We start from the raw sequence: 22,829 nt of genomic DNA, 5'->3' as shown, positions 1-22,829 counted from the left end.
GGCAGGCGAGCTCCCGCCGCGGCCTCGCCTCGCCCCGCCCCCGGGCGCGCGCCCCCACCCATATAAGGCCCGGAGAGCCCGCCGCCCCGCCTCCTCGGCCTCCACCCCGGGCGCGCCGTGCGGAGGGCAGGGGCTTGCAATAGGCTTCTGCGCCTCCTTTATTTTTTTCCCCTTAGGTGACTTTCCACAACGGCGAAAAACAGGTCCCAGGAAAAAGGCAACAATCTCAAAAGAGTAACTGTTACTAAAAGTATTAAATAATTTCACTACAGGAGCTCGCGAGTTTACCCCGCCTCCAAAAGCGCGAGTTCCGCCCCGTGGAGCAACCCTCCCCCCACCACAAAGCTGCCCCCGGGAGCCCACGCCGACGCTCTCTCGGCGGCGCGCTAGCTCCGCCCCCCAGCCCCGCCCCCCTGCCCCCTCGCTCTCCCTCCGGAGAGTCAGCGCGCACGAACCGGGGCGTGAGGCGTCAGGGACGCGCAGGCACCTCATCCTTCCCACCTTCCTACACTGTTGCTACTTTTCGGTGTGAGTCATTCCAGCTTCTCTTCCCCTTCCGTGAGTCCCTCCTTTTCTCAGAGACCCTGCTCGTCCCGCAGGCGGCCACCTCCGCAGCAGCTCTCGCGCCCCCAGCGAGTGGTGCGCGTGCGCGCACGGCGGAAGCGGGCGCGCGGCCGTCGAGTCCCCGCGCTCCCTCCCTCCTCCCGTTGCTGTATAACTTGACTGGCTTGGAGGAGGCGCCGCCGGAGTCGGAGGGCGGGGAGCTCGGAGGAGGGAGCTCGAGAGTTGTGGAGACTAGTGACTGGGAGAAGTCGCAGCCTGCTCGGGCCGGCTGCTTCCCGCTCTCCGTCTCTCTTACACACCTACTCCGCTTCCCGCCCCAGCCCGCGCGCCTTGCTCCTTCTTTCGCTCGGGGGCCCCTGCCGGTCGCTCTCCGGGTTTCGGCGCGGCGGGGGCGCCCCGGGGGTGCCCTCGCCCTCCGGGTGCTGGCGGACGGGCGGCGGGCGGGATGTGGCGCCTGGTGCCCCCGAAGCTGGGCCGCCTGTCCCGCTCGCTGAAGCTGGCGGCGCTGGGCAGCCTGTTGGTGCTGATGGTGCTGCACTCGCCGTCGCTGCTCGCCTCCTGGCAGCGCAACGAGCTGGCCGACCGGCGCTTCCTGCAGCTCAATAAGTGCCCGGCGTGTTTCGGAACTAGCTGGTGCCGCCGCTTCCTCAACGGGCAGGTGGTGTTCGAGGCGTGGGGCCGCCTGCGCCTGCTGGACTTCCTCAACGTGAAGAACGTCTACTTCGCGCAGTACGGCGAGCCCCGCGAGGGCGGCCGCCGCCGAGTGGTGCTCAAGCGCCTCGGCTCGCAGCGCGAGCTGGCGCAGCTCGACCAGAGCATCTGCAAGCGGGCCACCGGCCGGCCCCGCTGCGACCTGCTCCAGGCCATGCCCCGCACCGAGTTCGCGCGCCTCAACGGCGACGTGCGGCTGCTCACGCCGGAGGCGGTGGAGGGCTGGTCCGACCTGGTGCACTGCCCCTCGCAGCGCCTGCTCGACCGCCTGGTGCGCCGCTATGCCGAGACCAAGGACTCGGGCAGCTTCCTGCTCCGCAACCTCAAGGACTCGGAGCGCATGCAGCTGCTGCTGACCCTGGCCTTCAACCCCGAGCCGCTGGTGCTACAGGTAGGCGCGGGGTTCCGGTTGGGAGTGTCCTGCCGGGAGGGCCGCACGGGGAACGGGAGTCGGGAGAAGCGGCCCCGCCCGCGCCGGTCGCCCTGTCTGGACCCGGCGCGGCGCGGCGGCGGGCGTGGGAAGAAGGCGGCGCAGGGGGACCCCGGGCGCAGTGCGGGGTCGCGAAGGGCGACCCGCCTAAGGGTGAGTCGGCTCCGGTCAGCTGGACGCGGGCGCATCTCCTCTCCGACTGCGGATCCCTCAACGCCAGAGGGAGCGAGTCTCTCGTTCGCTCCCCAAATGTCTATTTGGCCAGTTTCCTGGGGCTCTTCTCCCTCCCTGCCTTTCTGCTTTGATCCGCCCGGGCTTGCGCTTCCGCGGCGCAGTCTGCTCACGAGCCATTGGACCTTTTTCTTAGTTCTCAAGTGTTTCTTGCTCTCCTCTTTAGTACCCCGCGCCGGCTGCCCTAACTTCGGCCCCGAAGTCTGTCTTTGTTTTATTCCTTAGCTCATTCACCTGGCACATCATCAGGGCAGCCAGACTGGGAGGATGAGGTTGGAAAATGGGGACCGTGGTCGGGGTGGGGTTCATCCTTGAGTCGTGTGCTTTGGTTGGGATTAGAAAGAAAAAAAAATAAGGCACGTTGGAGTTGAGACTGCGAGGGTGCCAGGACGGACATTTTCCTGCTGATCCGGTCGGTGACCTTCTCTGCTCGTTTGGTAATTTGGCCGCAGGGAGGAGATGAAGTGTTAGGCCAGGGCAAGAAACGGGGAAAGAAGAGTCACCTCTCTCCTAGTTGACGTATTGGCTCTCTCTTGACTTAGAGATAGGCTGTGATCTTTTTACTGGCGGTGAAGCCAAAAAAGAAAACAATTCCTCAAAACTGTGTTTACCTTGGGGAAAGTGACTGAGTTTATACACACTCCCATTCGCCTTTAGTGCGGTGTCCTTGGACGGTGGTTGCAACTGTGGGGGTGTGATCTCTCTTAACCGCAGGGAAAGTTAACCTTGCTCCTTCCCCACACCAATTGTGCTATATTTCAGATACAAAGGGTGGGGGCAGGGGGAACATGACATAAAACTATTCCCAAGTAATTTTAATATATTTCACGCCCTCTCTGCGCTGCTAAGAATGTCACCAATGGCTAGGAGGTTTGTACAGGGTTGCATTTTTTTTTTAATCTAAAGTGCATGTATAGAAATGTCCAGTATTCGTTTATATGGCTTATTTTTCTCAAGTTTTTCGCTGCCCAACTTAGCCAAAAGAAACCAGCATCGTTTGATTAGTGTAGCCAAATAATTTTAACACAAAATAAGTATTTGCCTCAAACAAAACTGTAGTAAATTTTAAGGAGTCATAGGACATTATTGACAGCTGCTTGTAAATTGAAATGTTAATTTAGTTTTATAGCTAGTTACATGCTGTGTGAAATACAGATTTGAGGCCTTTAGTACCAGTCAATCATAGGAATGTTTATTTTTTTGACTCTTATTTATATATATTTTGGGGTTCATGTGTTTTTAAAAAATATTTTTAAAAGTACAAGTTTGTGCTTTACAGCTTAACGGGGAACTCCTTTTTTTTTCCTTTCTCTGTTTCCAGGAGAGGGAGCTACTTATTGAGTTTCTGGACAGTTGGTGAAAAACTAGATTTTTTTTCTATATTGCCCCCAAATTAACTACTTGGGAGAAAAAGTATTTTAAACTGAATTCATCAAGCTGTTCTTAACAATAGTTTCCATGTAGTAAACATGCTTCCAAAAATAAACATTTAAAAATCTGTTGATAAGGTATTAAAGAACTGAAAAGTATGTGTGAATTTAGCCCATTGAATTCGCCTCTTCAGATTTTAAGAAACAGTAAAAAACCTAAGTTTCTATTATGCCTTGAAAGGAGACATGAATGGTATTAAATGTCTGCAAGGTATGATATGGACCTAATTTATCTGTGTAAGGCTGTACAGATTTGTAGTATAAATTTCCCAATGTGGACTGATACAGAAGTATGACTCTTTTCCCATTGTTGGATAGTTTTATTAGCTTACAGCAGCTTATCTAGCTCTAAGGAAAAATTATAAGCATCAACAGGATAATGCTAAAACCTTTATCTTCTACTCTGATACCTTCTTTTCCTCTTCACAGTTTTACTTTACCTAGAGGTATATTTCATAACAAGTTTGCCATAATCTTATGGGGAAAAAATGCAGAGAGGGACTTTGTAATACAATGTATAGCAGCATTCTTGGAATAGTTAAAAATGAGAGGTTGAAGTATTTCGCAAGATAGCAAAATGTTTTCTGTTACTGATAAAATTTTTACCAGTATTTGTACTTAACCTATTCTTGAATTTATAAACATTGTGAGTGTGTGAGGGAGAAAAATGCTGTCTGGATTTCCTGAAGCTCAAAATGTTCTCTCTGACTTTATAACTCAGAGATAGTGAAGATGGTCTTATTTATAGAAATAAGAAAGCTGTTTTTTGTTTAAGGGCAAGGATGTGGGAATTTGTCTTATTTGCCTAATTTTGTCTTAAGTTTTCTAAATCATGTTTTTAATAGGATTTCTTTAATTTTTAAAGTATGTAACTATCATTGTTTAAGCTATAGATTTTAAACCTTCAGTTCTTGTAAATGACATAGTACATGGAAAGCATTTTATATAGTGCTTGATGCATAGTAAGCACTCAATAATTAGAAACTGTTTAGATATTAAATAAGTAAAAGTAACTTTATTATCTAATGCATTTGGTTAAGTTTTGAAGCTTGTCTGAAATCTGGATCACCTTAAAAATAGTTATGTTTTTGAATATCAACCATACCTTTACTTCACTAATTTAGTCCATTCCTACATTACAAGGTGAATTTTTACAATTAAACTTGGAGTGAATGTTGTGTCTGCCTTTAAAAATAATTTTTGTAGGTGAAGAATATATCGTTAAGAAGTACTAAGATGCCCTTTTTGACGTAAACAGATTATGACCATTTAGCTGATTTTTTTACTTTGGACTGTTGGTAAACTTTTTGTGGGACTCCCTTATCTATAAAATGAGGCTATTGGATTAGATCCTTTCCTTTTCAGCCTCAACACCCTGTGACTCTTACCCTTCAACCTGAAGTTGTCACTCTGCTTCTGAACTTGAGTTTAACTGGTGGGTTTAAGCTCTTCTAGAAGGGAGTCAGAGGTTTGTTACTTGATTCATGCTAGCCTATATGGGTCAGAGGCCAGATTAGCTAGTCCTGTTTTAAGCTTGTCTTCCTAGCCCCAATTTTTACACAGATGAAATCAGGTTAAAACAAATCAAAATTCGAGACTACCTTTAAAGGATGATAGTCTGGAGCTAAGGGTAGCTAAGGTTCTTGTGGGGCAGTGGCACCTAGAAAGGATGTTCCAGACTTTGTCTCAGGAGTTTCTTTTCAAACCGGACTTTAAGGGGCCACCTACTTCTCTACCAATGATTGCTGCTGTGGTAGCCACACTCTCAGATTTAGGCTTCAGAGATGTTCCTGACTAGGTAGTACTGAATAGGTTACTTTTTAATCTAATAAATGAATAAGCTTATATCTAGAGATTTTTTTTTCTGTTCTGTTTTTCTTCTTTTTAACAGAGGTTTTATTGACAGTTGATTGAGCTTAATGACAGAGCAAACAAAAAAATAACATCTGTGTGTAACCCAGGTCTCAAAAAGGAGACTTTTATTTTAGAAAGATTGTAGAAACAGATGATCATCCATAGGAAATTCCTCCATTAATCTACTTCCTGATCAATGGAGCAAAATCATTTGATACCCTGGCCTATTTTCTGTTTATATTCATATCTTTTGGCCATTATTCTGAAAGTACAGAAATATTTTTTTCATCTAATATTTGAACTATTTTCCCTTGTATTTCCATTGCATGGGTCAGCACATATTCCTCTCATACGTTAATAGGGAGTCAATTTTTCAGGGAATCATCAGACTGGTTTTTATTCTGATTTTCTGGCCTCTGGTCTCTGGCCCCTTCCTATATTGCTGTTATTGCTGCTTATTCTTCACAGAATGCTGGCATGTTTTCTTTCTTTACTTTTCACACTGAAACTAATATGTCCTTAGAATATAAGCCCTATACATACTGAACTTTAGTAAATGATTGTAAACTGCCTTAAAACAGTAAATTCTTGGCATAAAATTAGGATATTCACCCTGATCATAGACTCTGAAAGATTTTAAATTATGTAATCAAATTTTTTATCCACATTTTATGTCTTTTTTATAGATTGCAGGAGTTTATCTGTGAAGCAGCTGGAAGCTCTTTGGACTTATAGCCCTGGACGTAGAACTGAATTTTGTTTGTTTGCTTGTTTGGTAAATAGTCTATTAGAAGGCATTTGGATTGAATAGGCCTTTCTAGGCAGCAAGTAGCTTAGCTGTGTGTAGCTGCCAGGTATATAAATGACTAATTAAAATCAGTATAGCATAATTAGCCCTACCAGTAAAGATACTATGCACCCTGTCAGATGACTCATTTAGGGAGGGACATCTAAGTGTACCTTCATAGGTGTAGATATCAGGGAGGATTTCACAGAGGAACTGAGTTCTGAGGATAAATGGAGTTACGCCCACGGGGACCAGGAGGTGTGGTGATGGCAGTATTGAAATAGCATTCTAGACCACCACAAAGTTGTAGGGTGGCAATGAGCAAGTCACTTGATGGTTCAGACCCTGAGTTTTTAAATGGGTAAAATGGGAATGTTAATACTTATCAATGAATTGTTTTAAAGGACAGAATTATTCAGATAATATATAAAATATCGTTAATTGTAAAGTTTTTACAGTATATTATTACTTTGCAAATCAGCTTATTCCACTTTTAGAGTGAAGTTCCTTAGTACACCATGACATCTGTCTTAGAAATATATAAATTTTACTCTTCCTATGGCAAATGTTTAAATGTCATTGTCTTTACATATACATACATATATCATAAATACCTATGTAGATGCTGCTTCAGGCTGTGGTTTTTTTGGAATAGTAATTAAAAGGGCATTAAGGATTTGACCCATATGATGATGACTATTGTATAAACATAGTTTTCATAAGGATTCAGTAATATAAACCAAATAGTTTAATTTTTCTCAGTAAGTCATAAAGTTAATAATCCTATTTAGTAATTAGTAAATAATAGTTTTAAAAATAGAGGTTAAGTCAAGGTTTTTCTTGGCATTCTTAGACTGTGAGATGGAATCTTAAAAGATGTATCATCTGAGGGAGATCTGACAGGAGTTGTGTGGACTGACAAGTAGTACTGGGAACTGACCTCTATACCCTTGGGGTATGGTAAAGATGACAGGCCAGGGCACAATTGTGGATTCTTTGCTTTCTGGGGCATTAGATATAAGCAGCAAACAAATAAAGAGCAAGGTAATCTTAGATTTTACATACTATGAAAAGAACAAAGCAGATTCCTATAATGGAGAATTGGATTAGAGATATAATTTTAAATTCAGTGGTCAGAAGTTAAGAGTGACATTTTAGCTGAGATGTGAATGATGAGAAAAAGCCAGTGGTACACAATTCTGAGGGCAAATTCGGAAGTTCCAAAGCAGGATCAAGCATGGGGGTAGAAAAGCCTGGTAGAACTCAGGGTCACAGAAGTAGGCAAGGTCCATGTTGTGGGTGACCTTGTAAACAGGCTTCTTGAGTTTAGAATTTTGTTTTCAGAGCAGTGGGAAACAATAAATGTGTTTTTAGCAGTGCGTGCTTTGTGGAGAATGGTTTAAGGAATCAAAGGCTTTTGCCCTGGTTTGTGGGAGAAAGCTTGGTATATATTAAGGTGGTTGCAGTGGAGGTTATGAAAAGCAGTTAGACGTGGTATGTTTGGAGAAATACCCAATAGGACTTGATGATGGGAATGGGTTACTGTATGAGAGAAAGAAACATAAAGGATATCACCAGGGTTTTTGGTCTAAGCAACTACTGCTGAGGAAGCCCAGAGAAGGAATGGCTTTAGGGGAGGGAGAACCAAGAGTTTTGTTTTGGTCATATTAAATTTAAGACAAAGGAATACACATTCAAAACCAGGCACCAGGTATTTAATGCGGAGAGATACTATGCTCCTAGCAGATACTGTGTTACACTTCTGAAGGGCTGTGTTAATTCAGTTTGTGTTTTAAAGGGAAGAGAGGAAGTTAGTAGTATTCTATTGACAGATTATTTAAAGAAATCAGATCTTGACTAAAGAAAGTAGCATTCTTAGGTTATTGGGTCTAAAAGAAGCTGCTATACCTTCCCCTCCCCCCATTATTTGATAGTTTATTAGAAATAAATATTTGAGTATAGCGTTTCTAGGTATATCTTTCAACTTAAAAACATGGATCACAGTTGCTAGTTCTCATGAGTTCAGTTGAGACTAGTAAATACATATTTAAAATTTGTGGCCAAGCAATTTTGGTTTCTTTCTTTTTTTTTTTTTTTTGGTGGCATGGAAGAATATTTCTTAAGATATTTATTCTAAAAGATGAGTTGTTTCTATTAAACTTGGTAGGTTTTTTTGTTATTGATGTGTTTTGACATTAGTTTCCTATTTTAGATACAGCTAGCTGTTGGACACGATATTCGGTGAAATAACACAACCTTGCTATTTTCAAGACATTGCTTAATATTGTTGGAATTCTAGGTGGGTGGAATTGGCATTCAGAAAACTACTTAGTGAAACAAATGGAACATATCCTGTGACTTGAAAATCTTGAGATTATTAAGATTCTACAGTCTTTGCAATGGATTTTGGCTACTATTTGGCAGTATAAATTAAGAAGCTGAGGTCTTAAAGAAATTTTAGCAAAAATTAGGTAACCATTAAATCATTCCAGTAATTTTACTGTATTCCCCCTCTAGACAGTTCACAAAACTGTGAACACATTAGTCTGTCACCAGAACATTTGACTAATCTCTATGAACAGCTGTTATAACATGCGTTACTACAATGGGATTTTGTTCAAATTTTGGCTTTTAAAAATAATTTTGAAGCTCAGATTGAACCTCTAAGCATTTTGTATGCTTTTGGTAATTTACTCTCTAGAAATGATCTCAAGTTTAAATTGTGTGTATGAGTAGACATGCCAGTTCTTTAGAAAACCTGTAACTAGATTTTTAGACTATACGTTTGATGGTTTATGAGTTTTTTTTTCAAGTCATTATCATTTTACTAGGAATTTTCTCCTTTAAAAAAAAAATCAGTCTTGCAGTCGTGTAATACATTTCCTTTTTAGGCAAACTGCAAAGTTATGTTCTTTTTAATGGCATGTTATGAGATAATAAATGGCTATAAAATATTTTATATTTTTTGTATTAAAGGAATTATCTTTTAAACTTAGTATGCAAACCCCACTTTTGGTCATGTAAAGAGAGTAAAAGATAATAGAACATGAACATTTTAGAGTTGACTTTAGGTTTTTCTGTCAGTTTTACTTACACATCCCATGTCTCCTTTTTTCAGGACTGTATTCTTATGTAATAGAATAAAATGATCTAATTAATATGGTAGGACCGTGGCTGTTGATTAAAGGTTATATACCGCAGGATATTGATTAACTCCAGGAAGTAATATGTTTCTGAATGTTCAAGATTTGACACATTTGGTATTTTCATGGCATGTAGACTGTGTTGGGGAGTTTGTGTTTTATTCTGTAATTCCCAACATGATCGTGATCTGATCTCTACCTCCCTCTGCAGACCCCATTACCTCAAGCCATTCCCTCCTCATTTCACTGCAGCTTCTTTGGCCTTTTTTTTTTTTTTTTTCTTTCAGTTCTGAAAAGGCAGTTTCTGGCTCTAACATATTCCTGCAACATTCTTCCTGCCTCATCCCCAATCTGTGTAATATTATGCTCAGCATTTAGAGCTCTCCCTCAGTAGCACTTCCTTAGAGAGGCTGTCTTTTACTACACAATTTAAAATAGGTCCCTGTTTTTCTTTCTCAACATCTTCTGTACTTTTCTGTGATTTGTAACAAATTCCAGAATTTATCATTTATATATGTTTATAATCATCTTCCCAACTCAGGCTAAAAAGCCTTGCTAAGAACAGGATTATGTTTTGTTTGCAACTCTTAACATTTCTGATGGAGTTAGGCTTGATATAGGATTTTTTAAATTCAAGAGTTTCATTCCACAGTAACTCTCATTGCCTTTTACTCCAGCTTCTTGTAGTAGTCAGTGAAATGTGAGTTGACCTTATCTGCAATTCCAAATTTAAAAAGTGAAGAAAAATAGGCCTTGTCAAGTTAAAAAACAAATGTGAAAACACATGAGGTAATTCATGTGCTTTATCCAACTTGGGATGAATAAGCTTATGGTATTTTTACAGTGAAATGTTTTCTTGTGAGGTGCTATCCCGAAGTTCTTGAAGCATTGCATAATATGAGTGTGAAACATACGTACTGTCACCTTTCCAAAATTTGAAAGCTTCTGAAACAGGGATGTTGGGATTGAGGGATTATATTAGCCTGACTTCACCTCTTTAATACTTGCGTGTGTGAATGTACGAATGCTCAGTCATGTCCAACTCTTTGTGACCTCACAGAGTGTAGCCTGCCAGGCTTCTCTGTCCATGGGATTATCCCAGCAAGAATCCTGGAGTGGGTTACCATTTCCTCCTCCGGGGGTTCTTCCTGACCCAGGGATCAAACTCGCGGCTCCCCATGTGTTCTGTGGCTCCTGCGTTGGCAGGATGATTCTTTAGCGCTGAGCCACTAGGGAAGCCCCACTACCTTTGTGACTTGAGGCAACTCACTTAAGGTATATGCTGATAAAGTTGAGCTGTATTTAAAACTTGAGTACCCTCCAACTCTAGAATTTTTAGATTGCACATCCCATTTGGTCACATGAATGGTCCACAAAGCATTGTGACTTTTGGTTTTGATCAACAGATGTGATAGATATGTCAGCGTTTAGAATTTACTTTGTGGTACTTACTTATTATAAATGAAAACCAAATTACAGTGCTGTGTTTATGTATATACATATTACCAAGTTTTAGATCTTCTGTGCATTTATTGTTTGTAGATGCACTAGACATCTCTCATAGCACCAAGCCTTTTTACAGTTCAGCATTTCATACTTTTTCCCCTTTGATGGCCCTGATGAATCTGGGGCAAGTATTATTCCAGTTTCACAGAGAAGAGACTAAAGCACTAAAAAATTTTGACTTTGCCACCATCACACAGCTAGTGAGATGCGGAGGTAAAGGTGAAACTTAGAAGCGAGACTAGTGATTTCAAGTCCACTTTCTGCTTACATACTGTTTTACCCTTTAAATATAGAATGTTCATAAAAGATTATGTATCTTTAAGAATATTAAATATCTGAATTGTCTCTTTACTATATTTATTGTATATATTTTATTTTCTCATAAAATGAAGATGATCCTAGTAGTTTCTGAAACCTTGATTTTAAGCTAAAAGATACCTAGACATGATGATATATCGTAGGTTTCATATTTAAAATACTATGTCAGTTAACAGTGAAAGCATTTAATGTTGCTTTAAATCTTAGAGTTAAGCATTTTTGACTTGATACTTAAATTTCCATTTTAAATTATTACATTGGTGGTAATACTCGGACTTTTTCTTTGAGTGGTCATCCACTTAATGTAAAAAAAAAGCAGTAATAGAGTAATACATATTTTTTTTAACCGTTTTGTGCCTTTGTGTAATCTTAAACTAATACTTAGTTGTAACTTTGCATACTGTATGACATATTCAAACTTGATGAAAAACCCTGAACAATTAATTGGAGTGCCTCCAATCCAGTTAGAAGTTAAACCATTCCAAGTTTAAAGACTCTCTTTCAGATGAAAAGAATTTAAATGCATTTTTCACTAGTAAATAAGCCTGTAAAATACACACATTTTCTCAGACAGCTCAACAAACAACCCCATCAAAAAACAGACAGAAGATCTAAGCAGACATTTCTCCAAAGAAGACATACAGATCGCCAAAAGGCACATGAAAAGATGCTCAGCACCATCACTAGAAAAATCAAATCACAACTGTAATGACTTACCACCTCACACTGGTCAGAATGACTGTCATCAAATAGTCCACAAATAATAAATGCTGGAGAGTATGAGAAGAATAGGGAACCCTCCTACACTGTTGGTGGGAATATAAATTGGTGCAGCCACTATGGAGGACAGTATGGGAGGTTCCTTAAAAAACTAAAATAGAGTTGCCATGAAAGAAAGTAAAAGAAAGCTCAGTCATGTCTGATTCTTTGAGACCCCAAGGACTAGCCCACCAGGCTCTTCTGTCTGTGGAATCCTCCAGGCAAGAACACTGGAATGGGTTGCCATTCCTTTTTCCAAGGGATCTTCCTGACCCAGAGACCAAGCCCGGGTCTCCTGCATTGCAGGCAGATTCTCTTCTGGCTGAGCCACCAGGGAAGCCCATACGGGAAGCTGCCAGGGAAGAGTTACCACATGGTTCTGCAGTCCTGCTCCGAGGCATGTATCCAGAGAACACCATAATTCCAAAATATGCGTGTATCCTGTGGTTCCTTGCAGCACTATTTAGAATAACCAAGACGTGGAAGCAACCTAAATATCCACCTACAGATGAATGGATCAAGAAGATGTGGAATATATAACAATGTGATATTACTCAGCCATAAAAAGAGTGAAGTAATGGCATTTGCAGGGACATGGGTGGACCCAGAGATTATCATACTAAGTGAACTAAGCAAGACAAAGCCAAATATCATATTGATATTGCTGTTTATATGTGGAATCTTAAAAAAAAACAAGGATACAAATGAACTTAGTTCAAAAACAGAGACTTGTACACTTTTGAAAACATATTTATGATTACCAAAAGAGAAGTGGGTGAGGGATAAATTAGGAGGTTGAGATTAACATAAACTCACTACTATATATAAAATAGATAACTAACAAGAATCTACTCTGGCATAGGAAACTATACTCAATAGTTTGGAATAACCTATAAGGGAAAAGAATAAAAACTCAATCGCTGTGCTGTACAATAGAAACTAACATAATATTGTAAATCACATATACATCGATAAAAAGTAAAGTAAAAATAGAAGTAAAAAATGAAACACACATTTTATTTCAAGTTACTTGAAATTGTGTGCCTGTTGTGTTAGGCAGTTTGAAAATCTGCCCAGCACAATGGGCAGATTTTTTAAGATTTTGTTTAAAGAAAAAAAAATGTGACCCTTAACAGTATACTTCTTATCCTAGCTACTGTGTTTTATGCACTGTGGGAGTTTGGCAATCAGGAAGTAAGATGTTTTGTTTCTTATTGCTTGGTATACTTAATAAATCCAAGTGGTAACATCTTAAAATTTTTGTTTCTCAAACTCTGCTTGATCATGGTACATTTGGTTCTAAGCCAGAATAGTTTTAAATACAAATTATAAATATTTTGGCTTCCTTGGAGCATTTTCAATAGAACGCTGAGTGGAATTCTGTTCTTATTAATGAAGTATGACTTTTGATTATTCAATGAAAAATTCTTTTCATATGAGCAAGTGATGTGAATTCATTTGTTAAAGTTCTTCTAAAAGATTTGGTAGCAAATTATATGAAGGAATTGCGCTCTTCTTAAAATGAGGCATAACATGATTTCAGCTAACATTGTCAGAAATTGCTATATGAATATAAAGTTGCTCAATATGACATTTGTTCATATATTTTATTCTCTTCCATGAGGGACTTGAGTAATGAGGTATATATTTGACTGTCGTTCACTTGGAAAGGCTCCAAAAACAAGGAGGCATTTGTACATGTGCAGATGTTGGCAGGGTTCCCCGTTCTCCTGTTGTCAAAGACCATTTTAGTTTCACAAAGATATGTTTGTATCTGTTTGACAATATGGCATGTGAATAATATGCCAATAGTGTATGTGGAGGAGTTCTTTATTTTTTGCACTGCAAAACTGTATAATCTCACATACTTAGTTATTTTCAGTGTTTTTGTTTTATATATCAGATTTTATACATGAATACTTCTGAGAAATAGTTAAATCTTTTGTAATCATTTTGCCTATAAATTTTCAAGATTATGGAGGTATTTTAAGTTGGGAGGAAAAGCTGAAAATAACGTGTGGTTAGCAGTTTTTGCATGTCACATTGGAAGTGAGCAATCTGTCACTTTCCCCAGTGCCCACAAGAAGTTTTAAAATCTCAGATAAGATTAAAAATGTACTTTCCTCTAATTACTAAAGCATCAGTAGATATTGTCTGTGAACAAAATTGAATTAATTCATTTACTATATTTAAAGATTCATACTAACATATCTAAATTTTTAATTTACACAATTAGTGTTATATCACAAAACTGCAGATATTGAAATTTAAACAGAAAAGGTGTATATACAAAGAACAAATACAGTTATTGTACATTTGATAGAGTTAAAAGGAAGCACAAATGAAAATAGGCAATTATGGATGAAGTATGACTATAAATCTTTTAAAGTTGATAAAAGTTTTAAAGTAAGAGTGTTACTGAGTTTTGTCAATTTTATAAAAGCTCAGAGTAAAATTAATATCACCCACCTGCTTTCTTGAGTTCCCAGAAGAGCCTCGTCTCTGGCCCTTATGCAGATTGTTCACTTTTTAGCAATAGAAGTAGGCTGTGTTTATATTCTGTAGTGTTGTGCTTTGTTTCCCCTGCAATCAGTGTACATATCATCTGCCTCTAATTTAAGGAAAAGGGACTATACTGAAAGGGCTTACCTAGTGGCTCAGCTGGTAAAGAATCTGCCTGCAATGCAGGAGACCTCAGTTCCATCCCTGGGTTGAGAAGATCCCCTGGAGAAGGAAACAGCTACCCACTCCAGTGTTCTGGCCAGGAGGATTCCGTGGACTTGTATAGTCCATGGGAGTGACAAAGAATTGGACATGACTGAGTGACTTTCACTTCACTATTCTGAAAAATAGCTGTTTAAAAACACCTCTGGTCACGTGATCTTCCAAGAGTTGTTCAAAGCATTACTTCCCACGCTTTTGCTCTTTTTTCAACCTGTAGCTGGGTGTTACAGTACTGCAGAGTACTTTAGAATAAGCCTGCCAGTTTACTTAGGTTGAAAATAACTTGTTCATAATCCTGAAAGACTTGTTTTAGGATGTTAATCTTCCTAGTAGTTAAAAAATCCATTAGAAAATCTTGGCCAGATCAGGAGAATAAGTAATTTTGAAGTTGGATTTAAGGTGAATAGACAATGTGGTGACATCGGAAAGGGAAGCAAAGCTAGCTTGGCATCAGAGATACTTGGAGTGGAGGTTGCGTTGTAGGTTATCAGACTGCTCTTTACCAACCTGTGGGTACAGATTGGAAGACATTTCTCAAGAATCTTTCTCTGCATTCCTCTCTTGCCTGCTTCTGGACTAGATGAGGCCCCTGTTAAAGACTCTTAGAACCAGAACCATTTTTTAGTAACTAATACTTAATTATACTCATAGTTATTTGTTTGGTATTTGTCTTCTAAAATTTTTATTTTAGAGGCAGTGTAGTTCACTCTTACTGCCAGCATAACAGAGTGCCTGATGCTTGGTAACACTTGCTGGCTAATAGGTGTGCAGTCCTGTTCATTCAAAAGAAAGCTTTGGTTGATTGTACATACATGAGTCAAAAAGATAAAGGAAAACATCTCTACTTTTAGATCTGGTAATAAAGACGGTGTCTTGTGTTTTGTTGATCTATTTGATTCTGAGATTTCGATAAGCAAGACTTATTTTAGCTTTATAATGTGAGGTAATCTATTAAAAAGTTTCAAGTCCATAGTAATGGTATGAGTTAAAAAAAGAAGTAAAGTTACTCACAGACCTAGAGAACAGACTTGTGTTTGCCAAAGGGAAGGGGAAGGGTGAGGGAGGGGTGAACTTGGACTTAGCAGATGCAAACTATTACGTATAGAATTGGATAAATAACAGATCCGACTGTGTAGCACAGAGAACTGTATTCAGTATCCTGAGATAAACCATAATGGAAAAGAATATTCTTTTAAAAGAATGTATATATACATATAACTGAATCACTTTGCTGTATAACAGAAATTAACATCACATCTTAAATTATTATTAATTATTAGGCTTATTAATTAATAATTATTAATAATTAATAATTTTAATCAATTAAAACCCGGTTATCTCTTTTGAACTACTGAATATAACAAAATCCAAGCTCATGCCTAGCAGGAATCTCTACTGCGAGGATCTGGGGACAGACCTAGGATATGCTCATCAGAATGTCTTGTAATAAAGATAATTCTTTCGTAGAGTTTTCCATCTGATGAAGGTTGGCCATTTGCAAAATATCTTGGAGCTTGTGGAAGAATGGTGGCTGTTAATTATGTTGGAGAAGAACTGTGGAGTTACTTTAATGCACCATGGGAGAAACGAGTTGACCTCGCTTGGCAATTAATGGAAATAGCAGAGCAACTCACAAACAATGACTTTGAATTTGCACTCTACCTCCTGGACGTCAGCTTTGACAATTTTGCAGTTGGTCCTAGAGATGGGAAGGTAATCATTGTGGACGCTGAAAATGTTTTGGTTGCTGACAAAAGGTTAATCAGACAAAGTAAGTATATAACTTGTAGGGTTTTTTTTTTTTTTTTTTCTGTGTCAATGTTTACATTTATATGATGCAGATTTTTAAAACTTCCTCCTTAGAAAGCAACCTTGCATCTTTCTTTGTTTTATTTGACCGGTAAACAAATACTGATTTATTAGAGTTGTACTCTTAGTCACAGTTTGTCCATATATAGTAAAATATACTTCAGGTTCAAATGGACCTAGATATACTGTGTGTGGGGGGTGTGTGTGTGTACACGTCTTTTCCATACTGCCTGCTTTGTGCTGTGGTTTAGGATTCTAATGCAGTATTAAGTTTTTATTTAGTTAAAGGCTACCAGAGAGACTATACTGCTTTTGTAGAGTCTGTTTTTCTGTGGATTCTCTTACAGTGATATTCTGTGTTTCATTTTTCTGTGAGGTCCCTCCAGTGATTCTTTTTTTCCTTTGTAACCATGTAGATGACTCCTAGCACTGCAGATCTCTAACTTTGGTTTGACATTAAACTTTGCTTGCATTTATTTATGAGCTCTTCACTGAATAGGTGGGCAGAATGTCTAAAGTGTTTTGAAAATTAAGTGTCATAGGAATTTTAGTTTCAAGGACAAAGCCTGTGGTTCTATAACTAAGGTACTTAGTAAAAGAAACTGAAGGGTTGTTGTTCCATGGTAAAAGCCTTGTATTTTTAATCCCCTCCTGTCATGTGGGTCTGTTGATGAAGAGACCAAAAGTTTGTGGCACCTGTGGAATGCAGTGACTGTAACAGCAATGTATTAGGTTGACACTTTTTACATTATCTCAGCTTATCTTGTTAAATACTTGATTTTTCTCAGTGCCTTGTTCCAATTCCATACTCACAAAACTACTTTCTGATTCTTTCTTATCTGCCATGCCGATCCTTTCACAGGGAGTGGATGCCCTGCTCTGGAGTACATCATTCCCCACTTAACCCCTTTATATATTTGTGGAAGTTAAAGCAGCTTAAATTGTGTTTTTTTTTCAAGTGTTCAGTTTTTTTAAATATATATGTTCACAGAGTTGTGCAACTTGCCTAAACTCTACAACATTATTATTCCAGTATTGTAAAAATAATTTTTTTGTAAATTTTTAATTTAACTTAAAAAAAAGAAAAAAAAATTTTTTTTTTAACATGGACATTCCTGGAATACAATTTTGTACCAACTAATTCCTGACCTTGAGTGAATACAATATAGTTGCTGTATTTTTGCATTTCATACGATGAGCATTGCTCCAGTGCTTTTTTAGCTCTGGCTAATTCTTTTCAAATGTCTCATGGTAGAGCTGGCTAAATAGACACTTTGCAAAAGACTGTATTTCTTTATTTACCCTCTTTTCTTAACTCTTTCTAGTAAATGACCTTTACAGGGAAGTTGTGGTTTTGTTGTAGCAACTCCCTTAATGTCCTTCCCTTTATCATCTAAACTAGTAAAAGCAATACACATTTTTTTTTTTTTTCAGAAAAATAGATCCTTCATTGAGAACTTGTTGCATCAGTTAGTTTCTTCAATTTCCCACCCTCCTCCTTAAAATCTAGGTTTTCTTACTTTCCCATAAACAAGTATGCATAAGATTCTTTCCCGCTTTCCCTCTATTTTTAAAAGTTGTTTACTGCCTTTCTCTACTTCCTCAGCATCCATTCATTTCTCAGCCCATTAAACCTGACTTAGAAGATCACGTTACTCTTTGCAGTCACCCAATTGGCAAATTTGTGAAGTGACTGATTAGTAACAGCTTCTGAAATTATTTCTTCCTTTGGTTTCCTTCTACTCAGGTAGTTCCTTTTTCAAAACATAAATCTGATCTTAGCACTCCCTTCCTTAATGCTCGTAATGACTTCCAGTGGTTTGTCAAGTAAAATTCGTGCACTTTCCCAGAGAATAATCTATGTGACTGGCCCTGTTCCGCTTCATTTTTAACATAACTCCAGTGCCATTAATGCTTCAGCTACAGTGGCCTTTTAGTTTCTTGAATGAATCCTTCTACTGAACACTTTACAGCTACTGTATATTATTCTGTATGTATAAAATATTAGTATTATCTTAATAGTGTCTACTTTGTCTTCCAATTAGAACCTCAGACTTTACTGTTAATCTTTGTGTCAAGTGTTTCTACAATCTGACTTTTTCCTGGACCTTCTTTAGTTGTTGTCATCGTCCTAGCTCCTGCAGGCTTCAGCCCAGAGTTAGTTTCATTAGGCAGATCACGGTCATGACCACAGGCGATGCAGCCTACTTCTCTGCATTGTCTGTGCCTCCTCCCCAGTCACCTGTCTCGTGCTCTGGCAACAGTGAGTTTATTTCCTGGGCCAGCTGTGCCAACCCCTTAGATCCATGCCTTTGTACACACTGTACCCTGGGTCTAGCGTGCTGTTTTCCCTCTTTTCAGACTTGTTTATCTTTCAAAACCTAAATCAGTTGTTCCCTGTGCAGCTTTCTGCAGTCTCGGGCACAGGTACTGCTCCCTCTGTACTCATGTAGCACTGTGTCAGACTTGCACATGGCACTTTCTCTGTATCATGGAGCGTTTCAATCTAAGCTGAGCTCTTTGGCCTTTAGTATGGAGGGACTTTGTCTGATCCTTCTCCCCTGCCTTGGTGGGCTCCTTATAAATGTCTGTGTAGAAATTAATATATTTAAATGTTTAATGTAATATAGTTTTAAGAACCAACATTACTGTGTGCATTAGTCAAATGTTACATTTTGGGAAACAATGAAAAGCCTTCTAAAATGTATTTTTCTTTCTCCGTTTTTCCCTTTTCACAGATAAGCCTGAAAATTGGGATGTATGGTATGAAAGCAAATTTGATGACTGTGATAAGGAGGCTTGCTTATCATTTTCAAAAGAAATTCTTTGTGCTCGTGCCACTGTGGACCACAATTATTATGCTGTTTGTCAGAACCTCTTATCCAGACACGCCACGTGGCGTGGCACTTCTGGAGGACTCCTCCATGATCCACCAAGCGAAATTGCCAAAGATGGCCGCCTCGAGGCCTTGCTGGATGAGTGCGCCAACCCAAAGAAGCGCTATGGCAGATTCCAGGCTGCGAAAGAACTGCGTGAATACCTAGCACAATTAAGTAACAACGTGAGGTAGTCTACGGTGAACTTGTCTTTGCTTTTCTTCATTTACATAGCACTGGCTAAAACGAAAACTTCCAAAAACTATCTAGAAAAATGAAATTTGGAAGACCTATTTCCAAATGCCTGATAAACTTGCACTGACAGAGCTTAACGGTAACATCCGCCAAAATAAGGCATGATTTCAAAAATCACACGATGCTTCTGCAGATAAGTTTGTTCTTAAACTTTGGAGGCTTGAGCTCTCGTTGACCGCTTCAGCCCCTGAATGCCTGACTGGATTAATGAGTATTGTTAAGCTATTGGAAATGAGTCTGATAGTTACATTGGCTTGTGTATCAAAGGGTACTTGGTACTTGACTTAGTTTGCATTACTGTCATGATTTTGTGAATCTCTTTTATTTACTTTGAATATCAAGTTAGATTGGCCTGTTTTATAGGCTACTTTTTCCTTCTGATGTGTAGGGTTTTTGTTTTTTCTCTTCCATTTTTATGTTTTTTATTAAATTTTACTCATTCAGGTTACTATAGGTGTTCATTTACAGTTGGGCTAGTTTTCATTCAGTGCTATGCGGTACATATTTACTGTTAGGATTCCCAGTTTTACTGTGTTTTTCCGAAAAAACAGAATTCAGTTTTCAGAAAACTGAATAGTTTGTTGTGTAAATACTTACATTTCTTTCCACTTTCTGTGGTTTCACCATTGCATGAGATCACTTAAGGTTATTTAACAGTTACATCCCTCTATGCCAATAAATTATAACTGTACACTAAATATGAACTTTGGCATATGTTGCAAAATGTCATCTTTGTCCCTTAAAATGCTTTAAGAGTATACTAGCAATCTATACCTTGATGTTAATTTGAGAGGAAAAAAATAATAAAACAGTATTTTTTAAATGCTAACTTGTCCAGGATAGTAATGCATATGCCAAAGAAATATTAGACCTAGTCTTAGATTTTAAAATTGGTCACCTACTTATTCTTACTATCCTACTTCCAGTACTTTGAGTCTGTCATTATTAAATTCACATCTTCCTGGTTATTCTTTAATGTTGAAAAATTGTGCTACTACTTCCAAATATATGTAACTTCAGTTACATTTCTGTAACTTCAGTGTGGTAGTTTCACAAAAATCAGCGTGGTAGTCACTGTTTGAGTTTAATCTGGCATCATAACTTTTTAAATTTATTGATGGACTAGTAATTCTAACTATAAATAAAGCAGACAGGTTTAGCCAGTCTGTCCAACTTGGTCTCCATTACCCAACTGTTAACCATCAACAACATCAAATTTAAGTATGTGGATAAAAATTAACAAATGTGTGAAATTTCTCTCAGCTGTTTTTTAAAGTTAAAATATATGTACATATAAATTGGCTAAAGCTAACGTAGGTGATATTTTTCTGTTTGAAATCGTAACTTTTGTTTACAGCAAAGTTTGATGTAGCGTGCAGTATTTAGTTCTAGACTGATCTTATTCTAATCAGAACGTGATTAAAGTATGCACAACCAAAGCCAAGTTTTTCTTTTTCATTCATTCAGCAACTATTTATTGAGCATCAACTCTGTGCCAGGTACATTACTAGCTGCTACACACTGTCTGAACATGACATATGGTTAAGTAACTTTACAATGATTATCAAAGACTTTAATGTGGATATTTCTTAAGTTGAAGTAGCATTCATTAGGATGTTGCTTTCATGTTCTTTTATTGTTGTGATGGATGTTCTACCTGTACATCTATAACGGTTGCTAAAGAAAGAGCAGGAGGAAATCAATAAAGTTAATCCCAGTTTAAAAACTGGAAGAAGGGTAAGATCTCTTCCTTATAAAATACATTGCATTATGTTAGTTTTATACATTACATATGCCGACTAGCCCTCAAAGAGATATTGAAGTGTTGGAAATTTTACTAAGCTGACTTTTTACAGCTTTGGAAAACTTTTGAGGAGAGTAGGTAAAATTACTTGTCAGACATTTGCCTCTTGCCCAAAACTTCGAATAAAATACGCGTTTCAAAATGGAGCACCTTTTATATTTGTATAAGTATTCATTATAAACCTTAGAATGCCAGTCATTAGAGCAGTTGTCTTACTGTTTAGCAAACATCTATCTTACTTTTTGGGTGACTGTGATTGCAGAACAGGAAGTGAGAAAACACTGCCAGCAGTGATTGCTTCTTGAGGTAGCTTTTGATAACTACCATTTTCCCCATGAGATTATGTGGAATTTCTTTTATCTTTGGAAAAGTTGAGAAGATAATAAAAGAATTAGGAATTTTAAATTACAGGGAAAAATATATATGTGAAAAGCAATAAATATTTTGTTCACTTTGCTATCGAGATGTTCACTATCAGATATTTATTATACAGTAGCAATTTATATTTTTAATCATTGCCCATTAATAGACACAGTAAAATATTTTTGAATCAGACATTTGGGGTTTGTATGTGCATTAAAATTGTCTTTTGTACTGTAAGTTACTGTTTAATTTGAATATTTTATCAGAACTGTCTCCCTGTGCCTTTATAATATAAAGTTGTTTCTACAACTTTTAATAATCTTAATAAAGAATACTTTAAGAACCACACTTTTCAGACTATCTCTTAACTTCAGATATACAACTTTTTCTTGAATGTAAAGTGAGATAATATAGATAAGTTTGTTTTTTTTTTTCTCTTGCATGTACTTTGATATAATTTTGAGAAGCTATCTGGCTGGGTGTGAGCTAGACTTAGGATATGTTTGTCTTCTGTTTTTCTGTAATAGTTGGTGACTTTTTACAGTTTTACTAGTAAAATGAAATTAAAAGCTTCATTATGGATTTTTTCAAATGTATACAAGAGAATGATACAAGGAACAATAATAAACTGTGCTTATACTAATTTCAGAAGTTAGCAATGGGTAGCCAAACTTGTTTTATCTATACTCCAGCCTCCTTGCCCCAGCTTATTTTGAGAGAGATCATTCGATTCATACATGCACGTTAGGCACTTTCTCCTTCCAACAAAAATTTCACATTGGAAAAGTTAATACCTAAGTATTGCCAAAGCAAGAGAGCTTTCCGAAACTTGAAGATGTTTTCTCAGAAGCCCAAGATCCAGTGAGGGATTCTAAACAACTAGTGATATATGTGGAGTACTTTGATGTTCATTAATAACTGAAATGAAATGAAATGCATTGAATATGTAACTTATGCATTCAAAATGATAAAAGAGGGCAAAAACAAAACAAACCCAACTCAGTTACCTTTGGAAAGATGTTGAGGAATTATTCTGAAAATTGGAAATCTGAAGAGAAAGAAGAATTTATCCTGGCTTATCCCAGGATAATCAAATAATTGAGGGGAAGAATTATAGAATTATTGTAGTTAATATATGGAGAATAAGTGTTAGAATATCACCATTTTAAAATTCCAAATAAATTGACAAGAGCTAGGCAGTGCTTATCAGTGTCTGCTGAAGCTATTTATTGAAAAGCTGATGACGAACTTTGGATGAAATGGCA

The 22,829-nt window shown here is 38.4% G+C and overlaps 1 protein-coding gene across 2 annotated transcripts; it reads left to right on the top strand.

Moving 5' to 3' along the window:
- The first annotated feature begins 423 nt into the window (after positions 1 to 423).
- Positions 424 to 22,215, top strand: DIPK2A (divergent protein kinase domain 2A). 2 transcript variants are annotated; one of them, XM_069563160.2, is made up of 3 exons: positions 424 to 1,666; positions 15,925 to 16,228; positions 19,005 to 22,215. In XM_069563160.2, the coding sequence occupies exons 1-3, from the start codon at positions 1,010 to 1,012 to the stop codon at positions 19,334 to 19,336; spliced, it is 1,293 nt and encodes a 430-aa protein (XP_069419261.1). In that variant the 5' UTR covers positions 424 to 1,009; the 3' UTR covers positions 19,337 to 22,215. The 2 variants fall into 2 exon arrangements, with proteins under 2 accessions (XP_069419261.1, XP_069419269.1); XM_069563168.2 differs by lacking the exon at positions 424 to 1,666 and adding an exon at positions 1,671 to 1,858.
- Positions 22,216 to 22,829: the final 614 nt, after the last annotated feature.

The sequence above is a fragment of the Ovis canadensis genome, chromosome 1 (genome assembly GCF_042477335.2).
Source record: "Ovis canadensis isolate MfBH-ARS-UI-01 breed Bighorn chromosome 1, ARS-UI_OviCan_v2, whole genome shotgun sequence".
NCBI lineage: Eukaryota > Metazoa > Chordata > Mammalia > Artiodactyla > Bovidae > Ovis > Ovis canadensis.
Note: the sequence above shows the minus strand (reverse complement) of the source record. Positions and strands in the feature narration are given on the sequence as shown.

Excerpts from the sequence above, each read along its gene's own strand:
- DIPK2A (XM_069563160.2), top strand. The coding sequence starts at position 1,010 with ATGTGGCGCCTGGTGCCCCCGAAGCTGGGCCGCCTGTCCCGCTCGCTG. Across the intron at positions 1,667-15,924 it reads CCGAGCCGCTGGTGCTACAG|AGTTTTCCATCTGATGAAGG; the intron begins GTAGGCGCGGGG and ends ATTCTTTCGTAG. Across the intron at positions 16,229-19,004 it reads CAAAAGGTTAATCAGACAAA|ATAAGCCTGAAAATTGGGAT; the intron begins GTAAGTATATAA and ends CCCTTTTCACAG.